The 19,941-nt window shown below is 38.4% G+C and overlaps 1 protein-coding gene across 1 annotated transcript in view; it reads left to right on the top strand.

The window, feature by feature from the left end:
• The first annotated feature begins 1,372 nt into the window (after nt 1–1,372).
• COL5A2 (collagen type V alpha 2 chain) overlaps nt 1,373–19,941 on the top strand; it is a 129,933-nt gene continuing 111,364 nt past the window's right edge. Inside the window, exons 1-2 of the mRNA XM_038142318.1 lie at nt 1,373–1,415; nt 2,423–2,473. Coding sequence (XP_037998246.1) covers nt 1,388–1,415; nt 2,423–2,473 — 79 coding nt within the window. The 5' untranslated portion in view covers nt 1,373–1,387. The remainder of the gene's footprint in view (nt 1,416–2,422; nt 2,474–19,941) is intronic.

Here is a 19,941-nt window from a genome sequence, read left to right on the forward strand (position 1 = left end):
GGCTGTACCTGGGGCTCCACTAATGTCACGTTTGGGTTTTAGTCCTTAACTGTTTCTGGCCATAGCCCAGCCTCAGTTGCTGGGCTGTCCTGTCCGTTTTGCAGACAAAATCCTGTCAAATCAAGCCAGATTTAACATTGTACCGCGTTCCAGATAAAACACATTATCCATCTGCTGTGACAAAGTTTAGCAATTACAATGATGGATTTATTGTGTGGTGCAAAAGGAGTAGGTCTCCTGATCTGAGTCCTGAAAATCATCTTGTATGCATAAACATGTTTATGAAACAGTCATCACAGAGGGAAAGGCTCGGTTGTTTGAAAAAGTGTAATTCTTTAAATACAATGTTGTAACTGAAAATTTTTATCAGCAGATTAGATCTACTTGACAAGAAAGATCTCTTTTGATGAAAAAGATTGGATCTGAGTGATGGAGCCTTTATTTTGAAGAAGAGATTGTATGCAGTAAGTAGCAGAAATATTTTGTGATTCTTATCTTATAATATTCTAAAAATATTTAAGACTCCAGCATAGTGTGCAGTAGAAACTATTTTATTGAGGCTGAGTTAGTGATGCCTAACACTACCAGCTTCTGGAACAGCTAGAGCTCAATTTCTGTAAAGGGTTACCTGCCTTACATTGTCAATATTATTTTGGGTTTTTTTTCCCCCCTTGTCCAGTTAAAATTACCTCCTTTTACTAATTTCAAAAAATCTTGCTCTATGACTTCACAGAGCTGAATCCAAGGGCACTGATACCTTTCTGTATTTATGGTTCCTATTGCATTCTTCCAACTTTCACTTCCATGTGGTGGATGAAAGAGAAGAGTCACTGATCTCAAGTAAAAACAACTCTCAAAGGTGCTGAAAAATAAAGATCTGAATGTTGGATTAAAAATATAAAGGCGCATTTCATTATAAGAGCCAGTGTTGCATTTCATTTATTCCACTATTAAATTGAGCTTTTTGTGCTAAACCCCACCCTTCTAAAACGTGTCCCTTTTTAAACACTAGAGATTATTTGAGAGATTGTTTTTTTCAAATAGGGTAATGTGTTAGCAAACCTATGCCTGGAAGGTGTGTCTTTTTAAGAATAATTAACTGCTGAGAAAAGCTTTGAAAAGGTACAGCAACCAATAATTGCAAAATGTTAATTAAAAAGCTGGCTTTACATCTGCAACTAATTACATTTCTGTGATTATTTTTCACAGCAGCCAAGAAATAGGTGCTTACTTGTTAGCAAAAATAAACTTTAACGTCAGCTCTGAATCATCCAGGTTGCTAAGAGGTTAATTCACTAACCAGGTGGTACTAGGTGGAGTTGAAAAAGTGTGCCAGGCACTGTAGGAGCTTTTCCACAAGCAGTCAAGAGAATCCTTCTCCAGGAGCATGCAGTTGTATCAGCTGGCGGGTCAAGGTAGGTGACTGGAGCCTTCACAAAGAACTTGGGCAAGTAATCCTTGAATGCACTGTCTTTGACCTGGACTTCTAAACGTGCAAAATGTTAAAGGACAGAACAAAATTAATCAACTGCCAAGTGGAGGAGTTGATATCTTAGTATTCCTGAGAAGTGATTCAGGTAGCTTCATTTTTTATGTATTTCACTTGCTTTGAAAACAGCAACAACAAAAAACCCCAACAAACCAAAATTCCACACCAAACCCTGCCCCCTCAAAATCCAAAAAATCCCCCACCTGAATATTTATACATCTGTGGATCAGATTTTTTGTGATGTTTGCCCTCATAGAACTTATTTGTGACAGAGTATCTGTTTCAAATCTTGCCCTCATATATTTTCCAGAAAAAAAATAAAATTGATAGATATTAACTAGAGCAGTAAGAGAAATTGCTAAAAATTTACTTTTATCTTTTTGAAATAATCATAAAGAGCTTTTCCTGCAAAATTCTCTTTTTTTTTTTTTTTTGGTGGGATTTCTATTTATGTGATAGGACTTGAACACTTGGTAAAAAATACCAAATCCTCTCGATTCCAGAAATCCAGAAATCTAGAGGAATGTGGGTGGTGTTGCCACCAAGTCCAGATAACTGAAAATATCGGTTCTGACCTTGTCTATCTTTATTAGAAACAACAGAACTCTTCAGAGATGCTAGTTTACTGCCATGATTAATCTTGAGGAGTGGAATTTTTATTGTTTTCTGTTAAAGATTTTAAGAACAGGGTCTCGGAGGCCAATTGCTGAAGTTTATGAATTAGAGATGTGACACATGAAATTCCACAGGTAAATTCCCTGTGCCTTGGGGCTGGTAAAGCATCCATCCAGTATTTAGAATACTAAGGGATCAGTGGTAAAAACTGTAGAATCAGTAACCAGTAGAAATTTCTTTGTATGTGCCAGCATTTGTGGCACAAAAAATGTGACCGGTTTTTGAAGGGTTATCTAAAATGTCTCTGAGTTTCTGCAGGCCTGTATGGTGTCACTGAACTGCATTTCCTCAACAAAATTGATTTTACAGGTAGGATATTTTGGATCAAATGTTTATATAGAGTTTTGTAAGTTATAAAGACATAATTGGGCATTTTATATGAGCAGTATCCAAGAATGGTTGTGTTTTATTAATTTGGAAAACAGTAAAGCTTGCACAAATTGTTTGCATTAGCCTTTGAAGTCTGTTGTCTTAACATCTTGAATTCAGCTTTGGCTTCCTGGCTTTGTGACAGAGATGCTCTCTGGAATGATTAAAGAATGGTAGCAACTACACTTGAGCCCAGCTTCTTCAGTGAATCCAGGCTTTGGTAAATGGCTCTTATGGCTTCCAGAAAAACTATAATTTAAAATTGGCCAGAATGAGGAAGTCTCGTTTGTAACATCAGTCATAGTAACACACTCCTTGCAACTCCTGCGTGCTAGAAAACTTCCAGAGTTAAAATTGTATGAATTTGTTCTGTATTTCTATGAAGCAGAGCAAAAAAATCTGAACTTTATGCTCATAAAGTTCAAAATTTTTTTTTTTGTTCCCTCTCTCCTCTCATAGGAACTTAATAGGCACTTAAAGCATTACAGTAAGTCACTGCAGGTTTGATGCTCTTCCATGCTGCACAGATGTGTGGGGTTTTTTCTTAGCTGTGATTCTCATCAGGTAGTTTGGACTTAGTACTAAGTTATGTAGCAGAGGAGAAAAGAGAAGAAGTGTGTGAAAAGAGAGGCATCGGACTTTAAGACCAAATAATAAATGGGAAAGGAGAAGAGAAACTTTGTTATCTCCAAAGGGAAAAAAAGGTTGGATTTTTTTCCACATTTCCCACATACTCGTTATATAATTTGCAAATTCTCTCACATAATGTTTTATTGAAAAGTCACATAATACATGATTTTTTTAGTTTTGGGAAATTTTATTCTAAAAAAAATGAAGGTTTTGCTGTTTTAACTGGATGACTTCTTTCTAAAGCACTTCTGAATTCTGCTTGGTTTTATGAGGAAGACTTTCACAGCTGTATGGTGAGGTATTCCCATTCAAATTCAGCTGTAGCTGAACACTAAACTCCTATTAATTGGGAACTTCCCAGAGTACATTTGAGTATTGGGAAAGGGCTGCATGGCTCCCTGCAAGCTTGTACAATGACTGGAACATTCAGAAAGCAGCCTAATTTGTGGCTCCTAAAATCACTGTTCGTGAAAATGTTTGATAGAATGTGATGAAGGAACTATTTTAAGAACTACACTGATGAAAAATTGTGAGAGAACTCGTGAAGAGAGCAACGGCCAAAAAAACCTATGCAACAACAAAATTCCAAACCAACTGATTTGCTGATATCAGTGTTCTGTAGTTTAAAGAATAAATAAATGCACACACCCCACACCCCCAAAAAACCCAACCCAAAACCAACTCAGTCCTGAGGTTCTATAGTGTTGTGAACCCATGAAATGCTATTTTTAATGGGAAAACTCAGTGACTGAATTATGCATTCCCCTAGCTTAATAAACATATAAGCCAACAGAATATACTTCCTAAAACTCTGAGTACATTTGCTCTTTTTAGATCAGGCTGACAAGCCAAAAATTTTGCCTGTTTATTAAGGGTTTTGTTTTCACAGTGGGTTAAAGTGTGAACAGACTATTTCCCTGAACATTCTTGGAAAAGTGAAATTTAATACATATTCTAGAATGCATTTTTGGGGTGAAAAAGTTTTATAAATACTCCATGCCTGTAGGACAAGAACACTGTAAAATTAGAAAGGTGGAGAGGGGAGTGCAGCTGTGAACACAATGCCCAATCCCAAAGAAGCAGTGCTTCCCCCACACTCCTTCTTGCTAGTGGTATGGAAGCTATTGTCACCTTGAGCTGCTAATCGCTTCCTGGGTGACATTTGCTGGCAACTAACTTTACAGTCATCAGAAGAAAGTTTTTTAAAAGGCAATTGTAAATCACTCCAGTTCCCTTCTTATATACTATGTATTAGTAATGTAATTCTCAGAGTTGAACTGGGAATTAAGTGCCTTTGATGTAATGCATTGAAAACCCATATGGGCAGTGGTCTCAGGGATTTCTGATGCCTGGCGCTTTGCCCTGGCTCATGTTTCCACAGATACTCTACAGATGAGTAAAAGGACACTTTTCCTTCAGTCTGTAAAAAGCTGATGGAGCATTGCTTTGGTATGAAAGACAAAGACCTGTCTATGAATTATGCAGTGGAAACTATATGGGAGAAATGAATACTGTAGGTATGGCTCTCCTTCTGCTGGGTGTTGGCAGTAGTTCCAGGTTATTCCTGTGCACAAGTGCTGTGTGTTACTGACAGAGGGGAAACTTCAAGGCCCCATGCAGGTCTGGAAAATTGCTTTAGGAAAATTCAGTCATGTCAGACCAAGTAAAACAGTAATGCAGGAACCGTAACAGGAACAGCAAAAACATTTGCAGTGTCTGCCTGCCTGGTCCTCTCTTGTCTTCCCTTTTGCTCTTGAGCACCTGATAGCTGTCAGAACTTCTTGGTTTTGTCTGTGCAACTGCTGATCATGTTCTGATTGACATACTGAGGAAAAAAATGAAAATCAAAAACCTCCAGAAATTAAGATAAACACTTCCCACAGAAAGTTACAGTGGTGTTTAAAAGTGAGGACTGGAGAAGACTGACAATTCCTATCCTGACCTCCTTAATGCTTTATCTGAACTTCTATTCAAGGTTTTGGTCAGCATTTTGGGCAAAGATTGATTTATTATATATGCAGTTTTCATCTAAAGCTGCACTCAAGTCATGAATGGATAGGATAGGATTTGCTTTTGTGATGGCATTATAAAAATAGCACTGTCTGGAAGCAATTTGAAGAGTCCCTGCAACATGAACAGCACATTATGAAGGCTTTCTGACTTACAACATATTTTCTATGCCATCAGACTTAACTCTTCCATGACTGTAGATGTGTAGCAGTTGACAAAATACATACAGCGATGTGATCTAGCAGGACACATGCCACAAAGGACATAAAATTAAGATATTATAAAGTTAGAGGTACGGGTATTCCAAGGACGTGAGGATAAATTATTCATCTAAGTAGCATACTGCAGATTAAATGACCTAAATATTTGTGGGGTTTTACTAAATATTATATAAATATCATATTTACATAGATGCATAGAATTGAAATACATATGTGTTTTGCGCTTTAGATACACTTTTCATGAATATTAACTGGGTTTGCAGTCCAGAAAATATTTGTACTTAAACAGTTAAGAAACACTGTCCCAAGGGCGCTTTCTTTAGTGAGAGCTTTTATGTAGGTTGGAAATGCCTTGCTGTTCATACATAAGTGCATACACCATATGGACATTGCAGGTAGGTGTGTAAAACAGCATCTGCAAGCAGTTTGTGGCCAGCCCAAGCTGCAACCTTCCAGCTGTGCCCAGGGATGTCACTTCAAGTAACAACACTGAAAAGTGTTTAGTTTGCTCTAAAACGTTGGTTTCTCAATTGCATTTTTAGTGTAAATAAACCATGTGTCTTGTCTGAAAGTAGCTGATAAGATTATTATTCTTAGCTTTGTGTTGTCTGAGCTGCTCCTGAATTGAAGTCTGCTGCAATTTCCCTTGTAGCTCTTAAAGAAAAGTGAACTGTTGGTTTGTGTTTCCTTAAAATTCTGTGTGAACTGTGCCAGCCAAGGAGATGATTACTGAATATTCCAGTTGCCCCAGGCAGCTGAGGCCACTGCCTCAGCAGTTTTCCCAAGCCAAGTTGTCTCTGTGGTCAGTGAGCTATGGCTTATTTCTCTTTTCCAGTGTATTTTGGACTTTAATGGACACTTTTTCTATTCCTTTTTCCTTAAAGAATCATGAATTGCAGTGTTACTGTGCTAAGAAAAGGAATGGCTGGTGTCCCAATAAAGGCCTGGGGCTGAGGCAGGCAGGACCAGTGTGAGGAAGAGGAGCTGCTGCAATGCAAGTGCTCCAGACAGCGTAGCACAGAGAGGGCTTGAGGGATGGAAAGAAGTTTACTGCATGTCTGCAAAATCTACTCTGAGGAGGACATCTTTCTCCATTGAGATGTTGTTTTCCTATGTGATTGGATAGATTATCTTCTCTGGCTGAAAAGCAGAAGGCAGAAAAATGCAGTATATTAGAGCAAGCCAGAGGTTTCAGGTTCTATGAGCAGGGAAACACACATTTCTGGAGGAGCATATCTTATTGCATAACCTCTGCTTAGCAGCTAAAGGAGAAAGCAAGCGCTTTCTCCAGGCTAACAGCCACTCATGACGTGCCTTTTGCTCCAATCTGAGAAGCTCATGAAATAGCCATTTACTTTGTACAAGTTTTCCATGTGAGCTGAAAGAATGGCTAGGCTGTATGATTGCAGCTATTACTTTCATCCAGTGTCAAAACTGAGTTCCAAAAGGTCTGTGTTTAGTCTCCAATGAATGAAAAAAGTTCCCTTCTCCTACTGAAAATTCTCTCATCTTTTCCAAATAGTTTCTGTGTGAAACAGAGGATGTGTCTGAGCAGTAGAGGTGGCAGCAGTTATGCTATGCTTTGGCTACAATGGGAACTTGCAGAGTTCTCTCTGTCTGGAATCCAGGCTGAACAACCCTTCACTTGACATGCCCATGAGAAAGCAGGATAACAGAGGGAAACCATGTCCCCTGTGTCTGTGCTCCCTGCTTAGGGATGCACAGGAGCCAAGCCCTAAAGGAACAAAGCCTGAGTGAATTTCAAAGTGCTTTCCTTTTATGAAGTGTTTCCTGCTTTATGTACTAGCTGTTCCTCTTTATTTATATACCACTAAACCACTTGGTGGAGGATATTTAATTAGGAAAAAAATATTGCACCTTCAATTTTGACTTTTATTTTAAATTAGTTTCTAAGATTAGAAGTGGAAGCATTTTAGAATAATGATTCTTTATGGTTTTAAAGAAATATTAATTCAGTGGATTTTTTAAATTTGAAAGTAGTGTTGAAACTTGCTATATGGTTGTGAAAAGATTTTTAGGTTATTTCAATCTAAAAACCAGAATCAAAACTGCATTGTGTCCTTGCTGCTCTTCATACTTGTACAAAAGCAGTTCTGAAGCTGTTGTCTTAGAGAGGTGGGAGTTTTACACAGACCATCAGGTAGAAATAGGTCTGCAAAGAACAAAGCAGAGGGAATCAGCCTCTGGTTGCTCAGTGCTCTCTAACAGCTTTAGCGTATGACATGCAAGTTCTCCATCTGCATTTCAGAAGAGAGGGGTTGGTTACAGCAGTGCCCTGGCCAGATTCCAGCAGGGAACTCCAGAGCTCCATCTGCCAACTCCCTCCCGCAGTTACAGATGGGTAACTCTTGCCTAAATAAAGCATCCACCCACTGCAGCCTGTCTCCTGTGCACAAGAATATGCAGTAGGCACGGGTTAAGTGTCTTCATGCCTATGTTTAAATAATCTTCTGGTTGTGATAATACGGCAGCTTCTCATTGTTGTGTGTTACGTGGCATGGATGTTTGACCACCACCAAGTTTTTTGAAATGCCAAATGATTTTCTTTTTTTTTTCCTCATCTTTGAGCATGATTTTGGCTTTAGAGAATTTTTTTTTACTCTCTATCAAGTTCAATACTGAAGAGGAAATTGGCAGAAATTTCTTTTGTGACAATGTCTAGAAGTATCAAGTGCAAAATGAAGCACTATTACATAGGAGCTGGCAATCTCTGTGAGGGAAAGCGGAGAAGGCCTGGCATCTCTCAGCCTGACGATACTGGAAGGAGGGAAACTTCTCTCTCCATCCAAAAGTAGGATTTAGATTTTGCAGCAGACTTTGACTTTTGAAAACATGCTTCAAAGAAGCAGTCATTGTAGTTTTACTACAGGAAATCTACATTGCTTGTCATGGACAAACTAAGATGTGTGTCTTTAGCAGGATGTGACTGAGCATCTTTTCCAGTCCTGGATCTTGTCTTTGCTTATTCCAAAGTGGCTCCTTTGAACAAGAGACAATACGAAAAAAACCTATACAACAGCCTCCCAGGAAGGAAAATGTTTGTTTTAGTGAAAAGAGAAAAAGACATGCAGTTCAACAGGGGCTCCTGGTTTGAAGGACGTTTGCAGACAGTGGCACAAGGCAGTGTTAGTCTGACATGATGAACAGCCTGGCCCAACAGTTGCATTGCCTTTTCATTTTTGCTGTCTGCAAACTAGAGAAATTAAGTCAATTTACTCTGAGCATTAGTGTTATGTATATGGTATATGGAGGCTTTTTCTGACTCCAAAATAAGTAACAAATGTCTTTATTTGATGCTGAAAGTATATTTAATATTACTGTTCAAAGTGTGTTTCTACTGTTACAGAAAAGTAATAATTATAGAACCAGTGCCATGCTGCTGCTTCTACAGCCTTTGCAGTTGGATGTGAGGGAAAATAAAGTTCCTTATCTCTAGTTTTCAATAGATTTTGTTTTCCCATTTCCCCAAGGTTTGAGAAAGCAATTGCTCTTTGGCAGTCAAATTTGCAAACAGATTTCTTTGGCATATGTGCTTCTGGCATGGCTGTATGTTGATAATCAATTTTACAACAGAATGAAAATAAGAAATAGATTATGGTGATTTAATATTTCCTTGATAATAAAAGGGTTATTCAGTATGTATTTTTGTACCCTAGCCCCAGACTTATGTTAATTTTTGCTAGACTCCTGCAGAATTCAATTATTTATAAACTCTTGTCAGTGTCAGAAAAATGGACAGTAGTTAAAAATCTGGGCATATCAGATGCGAGTAGCACTGTCACAGTGATAGGATTTCACCCTTGGATTATGCTGAGAGTTCTCACTCAAGAGATGCCTGAAAGCTTAAGCAATTTCTTTTTTTTATTTTATTTTTTCTAACAGGGAATAAGTTGTTTCAGGCTTATGTCAGAATCCATCTGAGTGGGTATGGAAGCAGGCAAGTTCCAAAATCACTTTAAATTAAAAATCAGGCCAATGATAGTTTACATTCCCTGCAAGCAAAAATTTCTCAGTATCCAAATATAGCTTTAAAATACATGCCCCAAGGAAGGATTAGTACCATCTCATGATAAATATGATTAAATAGAAGAGTCTATTTGAAGTTCCTCTGGAATTTGCCACTCCTATATTTGTACACCTTCAGCTACTCCTGGAGGAAAGCGAGTCAAAGGAATTTTCCTGGGATTTGTATTTGAAAACTTCTAAGAGCCAAGGAGTCTTAAATTACTCTAAAATTTATTCGGAATATGAGAATGTGAGTCTATTCTCTTTTTTTTGTATGTTATCATATTGCTGATAAACAAAATATTGTGATAGTTCAACAACAAACCCAGAGAAGCTGTCAGTCTTGTAATGCAGTAGAAGGTTTGGGGAAGTACTGAGTAATTGGTTTCTATTCTGAAGTCTCGTAAAATGAGTGTAAAGAATACACAGATTGAATTTACATTCTGAAACAGAATTTTGTGGTGAAGGGAAGGGAAAAACATACAAGGGCTATCCTATAAGCAACAATCACAGAGTAAAAGTATGAAAAAAAAAGAATTCTAAAATGTATCAGTTTAATCTCCAGGTTTTGTGAGATGTAGCAGGCTGTGGATCAGGGTCTTGGCAGAAAATGAATGCATTTAATATGTGATGTGAAAGTACAGCAAGGCATGATAGAGGCAATGAATGTTCAGGGAGTTGTATACTGTGGAGTTTGGTAGATGATGGCACTGTGTGGCTCAATGGATCTTCTCCCTCCTTCATTTGAGTGATTCTTTGGATCCCCAGGACTTTCATCTGAACAATTATTGTCATGGAAGTCATCAGGTGAGCAGTTCTGTAAATGGTTGGTACCACAGTGATGGTCTTTGGTACAGAGGTGGAATTTTTGTGGCTGCTAAAGCTGTTTAGCCACAGGCACACTTAAGGGATCGGAGTGTTTCCCTGTTATATGCTGCCCTCATACTTCATTCTGTTTGAATGGATTCTATAAGTCTGTATCAATATGTGTGTGTAGAGTGTATATATTCATGTAGAGTGAGTGAATTTCGTGAATGGAAAATTCTAATTTGGCAGCATATTAGGCAAACTGGTTGGGAATTAAGGAGATTCTGTCAGGACAGTAAGGCCTCAGATTTTTTTTTTTTTTTTTTTAATTCAACCAGACATAGTACTTGTGAGATATGTCATGTTGATAATACTAAAAAATAAAATTTATCTTTTATGAGAACAGACTCAGTTTGAACAGGTATAGATCAAGCTGTGTATTTACTTACCCTAATTCAGAGAGACAACTTTAAAGCATGTTTTAGCCTCCAGGGCATCTTTTGATGGATAGTTACGACAGTTTATGTACTAATAACACTTGTTCACTAGAAAATAATTTTGAAACCATAGATTGCCTATGTATTAATCCCACAGTTTAACTATCTGTCATTGTTGGAGTCAAATACATTTGAGTCACAAGCCTACCAGTCAAAATTTTTATGTTTCTCTATGAACCCTCTGGGTCCCCTTGTCTCCCCAGAATAACTTAATTTAGGCACCTAAATAAGCTGATGTTTATTTTAACACAATTAGGGGAAATAATATTGGTAACTTAGAAAATCAAAGTAAAGTAATCTTGGGCAGGGTTATGAGAGATGAAAGGTCAAGCTGGTGTGTACAAGGTGGGTGGCTTTTATAAAATAGAGCAAATTCATTTAATAGCATACCTTTAATAATTCATGACCTTAAACATTCATTCAGGTTGCTGGTGTCTCCTTTGCAGTGTAGGTAAATAGGCTGCCTTTGACAGCTGCAGACACCATGATAGCATACAGGCCTCATGCTTACTGTGAAAAGATTGAATAAAATTTGTAGGTCTTTGACACTTCTGCTACTCTTAAGACTATCATAAGTGCCTCTTCCCTCTTGACTGGCTACAGTGTTCATTTTTTACAGTGGAAAACTATGGCTGACAGTGAATCATCAGACCAGCAACTACTGGCCTTGTCTGTAATGATGTCAGTGGTAGTCAGATGCATGTGAAAGGTAGTCATTATCTGAAGCAATATACTCTGAAAATTATCATAGAGTGATGGGTCATTTCTTGTTTGAAGCAGATAGGGTTGTTCATATGTAAGTCTGAAAAACTTCTGAGGAACTCTAGACGTGATGTGTCATATTTGCCCTATAATTTTACTATCGTGCTATATTGCTGCACAGTTGACTTTTAAGTTGCAGTTTTAGATGTGTCCCTGATGTGTAAAGTTTAGAGTGATCTATATTTAGCAAGTGCAGTGGTTTTCAGGACAGCATTGCTCAAATGTTTTTTGGCATTTTATTTTGTCAAAATGCAGGGCTTGAAACAGGTTTGTGCAGAATTCAGAATTCAGTGCTTGGTGAATGGAAGTTCATTCTTAGCACCTGAAAATGGCAGCAGTTCCATGAGCACTGAAGATTCACAGCCTATATATTTTTAAACAATGGAGAACACTTTAAATGGACCACATTTGAACATTTTGCTGTCAGGGAGGTACTATTAATACTTTAATGAAGATCTGTTCTTAGTCTGCTCCTCAAATGCTTTTTAGACTCAAACAAGAAATGCGAAGTGCTTCAATGCACTGTTAAATGGCTTATGCTTTCTGTTGAGTCACATCCTGCCCCTTTCTTAAAGGAAATGAACACTGGAGACATTAGATTTTATGCCAGCAATGTTTAATGTGAAACACTTGGCCCTAACAGACCTCATTTTCTTGCTTATGCTGATTTTGCAGTTTGGTAACTGCATTTATTCCAGTGGTGCTAGTGGGATTTCATCTTGGAGAGCAAAGCTGTGTTCACAAAGGGTAAGATGCCATCTTCAAATGCATTGACAATGGCTTTGGGAAAAGCAAGAGTTTTTAATTTTCTCTTCTACATGAAGATATCCATAATTTCTACACTAAGCTCCTTATGCTGGCTGGGAAAGGAAGTATGAATTCATTACTGCCTGGATAGAGAAGGTTGTTCTCAAAAGAGAGCTTGAAACAAATAATTGTAATGTAATTTTACTTTATTGGCATTGGCAATTAGGCACAACAGTTGCTGTGAAGTTCTGTAGGTGTTTTAGAGACAGAAATAAAAATTAAATAATGTATTTTCAGTGTCTCTGCAAATTTTTCTGCAGATATCTGTTTTTTAATGAGATAGAGATGACAATTAGAATTTCTATCATTAACCACACCAAAATGCCACTTTGTAAGATGACTTTTAGTTAAACTCTTGAATGGTTTCATGACTGCCTTAAGCTTGCAATGAACTTCTGTTACATGGAGTCCCATGTTATTAATGGCCAAGAGAACAGTGAGCTAACATTGTAACACGTCTTGCTCAAATGGAGAATTAAAAATTAGAAATGTTAATGCTGCAGTGGTCTGTGAAGTGAGTTGTTTATGGTTGATCTGTGCTGATAAAAGTAGTCATAAAAAAAAAAAAGATGGGAAGGAGAGGTGCAGTTTTGGGGAATTTGATGACAGATGCCTTGAAGGTGGAGAGATGCTCCCTATTTTGGAGAAATTTATGTAAGCACCCAGAAAAGTCTGCTCCAAAAGCAGCATAGGAGAAACAATTAGCAGAGTGTGTCCAGCTTGTGGCAGCTGACAGGCAGGAGGTTACTCTGCTTTGTTTCCTTCTTGCAGCAGGACAAGGCTCTCCAGTTCCTCCAGAGAAAGGGGCTGTGCCCAGAAGTTGGTTCAAAACTTTTCATTCTGGTCATAGTGCAGTATTTCCCTTTAGATTCAGGTTTCAATCTTTTGAATGAATTTTTAACAGTATTGAGAGTTTGGACACATAATTTAGAGTTTATACCAATTTACTTTTTAAAGATGTGTATGAGGTTCAGCTCTTGCCCATGTTTGCTCAGCAAAGGTATTTTATTAATTAGGCAATGAAATATGACTGCCGCACATATTTTAAAATGTTTTAGGTACTTTTAAAGTCAAGAGGTGTGAAAGAAAGGACCTATTCCAATTTCTTTTTTCACAGAATCATAGAGTGGTTTGGGTTAGAAGGGCTCTTAAATGTCATCTTGTTCCAACTCCTCTGCCATGGGCAGGGACACCTTCCACTATCCCAGATTGCTCCAAGCTCCATCCAACCTGGCCTTGAACACTTTCAGGGATGGGGCATCCACAGCTTCTCTGGGCAACCTGTGCCAGGGCCTCACCACCCTCACAGTAAATATTTTCTTCCTAATATCTAAGCTAAACCTGCCCTCTTTCAGTTTGAATCCATCTCCCATTTTCCTATAACTAAATGCCCTGTATTTTTCCTATAAAAGGTGTAAACCATATTTATAAGTCTTAGAGATTTACATTTCTAAAGCAGCAGATTTCAAAAGGGTACCATCTGCACTGTTTCTTGAAACCATATTAAAAAGGTAAGACAAGTGAACTGTTCTTTAAAGAAAAGGGATATTTTAGAACATCTGGGGCAGCACGTATACTAAATAAGGTGGTTCTTTCCTCATCTTTTTCATTTCCTTCACTTGAACATAGTTGTGGAGAAGCTTAACCACTCTGGAATACCAGACTACTTTGGTAGGAACGTAAATGATGACAGATGCAGCTATTTTGGGGACTGAAAGCTGCTAATCTATGTAATTGTAAAGACACATGTAACTTTATAACAGCTTTTTTATACACTGAAATGAAGATGTCCACTTGCACTTGTCTTTGAGCTCAATCTTAAGAACTCAGAGCAGTCAGACTTCCCAAGAAACGGGGGTACCTCGAAAATAGAGTCAAAATTTTGGCAACCCATCTAGCAGTAAGTAGAATAGGCAGATTGTGCTTTCCCTGCAGTGAAAATCCAGCTGTGATTCCTGAGGATGTCAGTAGGCAGGTTTGCATTGGCCCCAAGCTAGGTCTCAAATGACATCGTTTAAGATCCACTGCATCACTGCAGTCAGAGGATCACCTACCACTGTCTGCTCTGAATGCCAATATTTGATCATTTAGAGTCTCCTGTTAGAGGGCACACATACGTTTCCTTTTATTTTGCGTGGCTGCACATGTGAAAAGGTATCTGTTCTATAAGTAGAGGTTGGAAAAAATTCCATCAGAGAATCAAACTTGTCCAACCTGTGTAACTTGGACAAAGCTTTCCTTGGAAGCATAGATTCTTGACATAATCTGTCAGTGATGGGTACAAATCAGATTCATTTGAAGATCAGAACTGGAGAAAAGCCAGTTGGCTTCCAGGTTAAAAATAAGTTGAAGTGACAGTCTATTTAACAGCAATTAATAATAACTGGGGAACAAGATGATCTACCAAAAATATCTGTAAAATAATATAAAGGTAAATATAAGTACTATGTATTAGAAATCCATTACATAGATTTTCAAGAAGGAGAAATGACATCTGTTTTTACAGAATTATTTCATGTAGCAAACAGCAGGACACAAATTCAGTGAAATGTCAGTGTAGAAAACAGCATTGCACAATTGCCACATTTTCTATTTACGTGACAGGCAGATAGATTTCTCTGCCTGGAAACGCCCTTCATAAGTGCTGTCCCTGTTTGTGCCACTGAGGTGACACATCTAGCAAAGGGACAAACATAAAAAGGAAGTGTCCATAGGGAAATTCTGCACAGAAGTTGGGCATGCTGATAGAAGAGCAGCCTACATTACACCCTATTATATGGTGGTGACAGGGCTGGATAGCTCATCACTGGTTTTAAAGGGCAAGAGTATCATCAAATTGCATTTCTCCCTTCACACTAGGATACCATGAGGTAAAACTGAGGGCTGCCTGAAAGAGTTTTGCTCACTATCAATTAGACTTGCAATGATTGAAAATCATTGAAATAGCAGGCAACTGAGTGGAAAGACTTCCAAAGTAAAAGTCAGTTGCTTGTTTTATAAAGTTTCTCAACCTGTGTGTTCCCTGTTCACTTGAGAGCATCCACAGATGCTTGGCAGTGCAGGAAATGATGCATAAATCATTCCTTCAAGGTCAGTAAAATCACTACTGGAAGTTAAAAGTTACTTGTGTTCAGAGAGAAGCAGTAAAACCTTTTAAATAGAGGCTGAAGAATTGAAATACAATTTGAACAAACAGACAAGTATTCTAATATTATATATGTGTTTCTACTTTTCTTTAATAATGGCTAATTAAAATTTTTGCATTTAAAGGAAACTGTTTCTTTGGCTCTTTGGTCTTTTCTGAAAGTGAGAATTATCACCATTAATGTGGAAACCCTTCTTTATGTTTTATGAGGAGCTTTTACTCTCTGTGTTTCTACAGAGTGATACTTCAGGTAAAGCTGTGACATTGTGCCTGAAACTTGACTTTTCTGCCAGCAGCCCACTTGCTCCTGGCACTGTAGCTGCTGTCTGATTCTTAACCCCTTTTTTTCTGGCTGGATCTGCTATGTAGACTCTTGGAGTGGGAAAGGAGCAATAGCAGCGCCAAGGTCTTGGTGTCTCTGTTCCCCTACTTACATCCCTGTCAGATGCCTATGGTTGCCCACTCCTGTGGGAGTTGCCAGCAGAGATGTAGCATGTTCCTGTCAGGTTGGATAGGTATTTCACCATCAGGTATTCCCAGTGCTTGGGTGAAAAGCACTGAGGCCCAATAAGTTTAAGGAGTTTCATTTAATTCAAGTGCCCTTATTATCCCTCAGTTACCTGCTCTCATTGTGATGTTCATTTCATTTCTGTATGGCAGAGCTGCCAGGACATAGGCACAGTCCTGGGTGAGAGCTAAAATATCAGCTTAGAGAAGGAATTAAGAATCTGTGTTTTGCTTCAGCCTTCTGGTGTAGGACAACTACAAACTGCAGCCTCCAGAACGGGCACATCACAGCACTGTTCCCCTGCACACTGATGCACTCTGAGGTCAACAATCTGGTCACTCCTTCCAGCTCTGGGAGTATGAATATTACATGGACACATGGATGCTTTTAGGCATACAAATGAATTTCACCATTTTCTCGTCTCTCTTCCTTGTAGTTATTTTGTACCTTTCTGCTTATTCTTTTACTTAACATTGGTCTCAGATGTCTTCCTTACTGCCTATGGCCTTCATCTGATTACCAAGGAATGGGGTTTTGGATGCTGAATCTTCTGGCTCCAAGTCTTCTTCCATCCCTAGCTCAAATAAAAGTTAATTGCTTCTACAAAAGTAAATGCAATAGAAGCACTGAACAGTATTCCCATTCAGGAATGATAGTGTACCTAATGTAATGAATGGTCCTAGCTCCAATTTTTCCTACTGCTGGCCTGCTCTTTTAATTTTGCCTTGCTGAGTAATTTTTCAGTGTAATGGCCTGTATTCATTTCTGGACCATCAAGTTCACTTATCAGGCAAATTCAGTATTTCAAGTTTTCCACACAGGCATACTGATGAAACTCTCATCTCATCTGTTGCCATTGGCAAGCTTCAGTCAAGGCATTGCTGATATTGCATCTAGATCTGCATCTTATGATCTGTCATGACATCCAATAATGTGGATTTTCCAATGGTTTCCAACATACCATCTGCAACTTATGTGCAGTTGTTATTGCTGTCTTTCCCTTTGATAATTTGTTAATTTCAGATTTTTCAACTTTATGTTATGCTAGGAGCTATCTCCACAGGGAAACTAAATAAATTTTAAAACCCTGAGGATTGTTATGGACACTGACTCCATCCAAGTAAAACTTTATTGTGGCTATTGATATGTGGATATTACTATTTTGAGTTGTGGGCAAAAATCCATGCCCATTTTCCTAGCTGATCTACTTACTGATTTGTTTGTGTGTGTGTGTGAAGTTGAAATACTTTTATCCTGAACCCAAGGCACAGGTACTGAAGTATAAGAATAAAGGATGAGAACTATCAGGGAATAAACACCATTGCACGGAAAAATACCATTGCACAGTGTTATAAAGCAAGTTATGGAATTGGCCCAAATATGCAAATCTTTTCTAATCTAATTTTGAGTAGGTAAAAATGTGCTCTGCCCCGAATACTGAATTGTTTTTCCCATTACCTGTACTTGAAGATAAATAGGGCCTCTTATAACATCTATTTTTAAAGGAGGGCAGGCAGCCTAGCACAAGGAGTATCCACATAAAACACATTATGTTTTCTCTCACCTTAGGCAGTTGTGTGTAACCTTGTATTTAAGCAATGTAATCTTTATGCCAAGTCACTTTGGTTTAATGCTTGAAATGCCCGTGGGAATCTCTCAGTTCAGCAACAGCCTCTGTGTCATAGTCTTTGAGGTGACATGATGCATCTCAGAGTGACATGTTCATCTGGGTGCAGTTGAAGAATTTTTACGTGAGATGTCATTTTCCTCTACAAAAGTAGAAGCACAAAGCAACAGGTTTGTGATTAATTCAGTTGCTTTCAAAAAGTATTATTTTTCTCTTATCTTTTGCATTTCGTCCAAATATGAATAAACTTTAAGGTCTCATTTTTAGCTGTTATTAACACCTTGCATTTTAAACCATGTTGCTTTACTGTGGAACCATCTCTTCACTGGATGTTAATAAAAACCAATTGCAAAATGGAAAGCAGGATGTAGTTATCTCTCTCTCCTGTTTACTTGTTCTCAGGTTTTAATGCTGTTTCACACTTTTTCTTTTCATGTAATATCTGTCAGCCAGGTTAATTTAAAATAGGGTTTCCTTTTCTAGGCAAGTAGTAGACCATGTGTTACTTTTGAGAAGTATTTTGGGCATCCTTTCACAGGACTTATTTCTGCAAATTAAAAAGGTTACTTCTTCAGAGCTTTCTTGGGGTCAGGAATACCTTAGCCATTGAGTCAGAACCTCATCATTTTGCCTTTTAATAATTTTCCAGTTGCAATGATTGTCTGCATTGCTTTTTCTAAACTCTACATATGTAAAAAAAAAATTCTAATTAAGTGAAAACAGACTGAAATGTGACTCATTGTGCTTGTCAGGGATTGATTTGCAGATGTAATTTTGCTTTCTATAGCCAAAACTTGAGAATAGTTATAACTAGTCTAACATGATATTATGTTTCTGTTCAACTAAATTAAATCTCAATACTTTTAAAGAAATTTTCAATAAGAATTATTTTTTTTCAGCCCTCCTATTATTAAGTGAATTTGAGCACTCCCCAAATCAGTCCTGCATTCCTGCATGTCTCACTAGAACTTAAAAATCCAGCAGGGAATTTTTGAATAAAAGAGCAGCTTTTTTATGTTCCAGTCAGAGGGATTCCTGGTGGATGACTGCACAGCTGTAGTAACCTCATTATTCAGGGGAAAGTGAGGTATTCCTTAGCATAATGCTGAATTTCCAATCTCCCTCTGTATTTTCTGGGGAACTTTGCTCTGAGACCAAAAAAACCACTTTTAATATTGCATTGCTACAGAAATACACAGGAAGTTAATTTTTGATACATTATAAATTCTTTGGTTCCAAAATGCTTTAGCTCACGATCCCTTTGCTTGCTTTATTATTTTATTAGCTTGGCTGGGAAAAAAAAAGACTTTAAAGTTCTTATGTGGGAGGAGGAGGGAGGAGCAAATAGATTAACATCTGAGAGAGAATTACAAAGCTGGGAAATAAAAATAGCTTTTGGGACAGCACTGTGAAGTGAGTCAGACTTTTGGTTAGGGACTCAGATGAAGCAGGGCTGTGTAAAGCAGAGCCAGCTGCTGAGGGATGGCCTGGTGGGAGGATGCTCGGCCATCTGATGGAAAGGGAAAATCTCAGGCCTGTCTGCTGCTTGAAGAAGACGGGACTTTAAAGTCAGATGATTTATTTCATGTTTTTCAGCTCTCTTAATCGAGCCAGAATTGTGTTTCTTGGAATTTGCAGACCTTTGAATGTCCTTAGTTGGGCACTTGCATGAAGCTTGCACAGAACTGTCTTTGAAGCGGTTTTTGGCTTTTGAGCTGGTTTGAAAGTTTTGGTTCTCTGCTTCACTCTACCCTAGCCCTGACCTGCTTTTAAAGCCCTAGCAGCTTTCATAGCAATTTAAAGGGATGTATTTGGAACCCTAGTGAGAGGTGGAAATGGGTCCTGGGGAAACAAGACCCTGCCAAACAAGGCATCAATTGTGTCCAATCCCCAGAGCTGCTGCGTGAGCCCTTCTGGAATTTCATCACTGGGAGCAGACACCAGCAGCTCTCCTCATGGCCAGGTCTCTTTCTGAGGAGTGGGAAAGCTCGGAGAACAAGAGGCTGAGTCACTTGGATGAGCCCTCCTTTGAACTGACGTGTGCTGGGCTGCCAGGCTGAGTCCCTCGCTGTCCCCTGGCAGTGCTGGGACAATGGGAGGAGCTGTGCCGCTGTGAGCCACAGCTCTTAGCAGCCCCAGATTCAGTACCCAGAGCTAAGACTAAGCTAACATAAAGCCAAAGCCAAAAAAAGTTGATTAGTCTGTTGAAACATACCATGGCTTTTGCAATTTTAAATTATAATCTGGCCTACAGTCATAAAAAGCCATGAAAATGAGCAGTTATTCCTAAGATCTGCAGCTGTAGGAGAGTGTTTTGCCCTCAACAAATGTATAAAATGTCAGTTAAGTTTAATGAGACTTACACAGG

Source organism: Motacilla alba, chromosome 7, assembly GCF_015832195.1.
Source record: "Motacilla alba alba isolate MOTALB_02 chromosome 7, Motacilla_alba_V1.0_pri, whole genome shotgun sequence".
Lineage (NCBI taxonomy): Eukaryota > Metazoa > Chordata > Aves > Passeriformes > Motacillidae > Motacilla > Motacilla alba.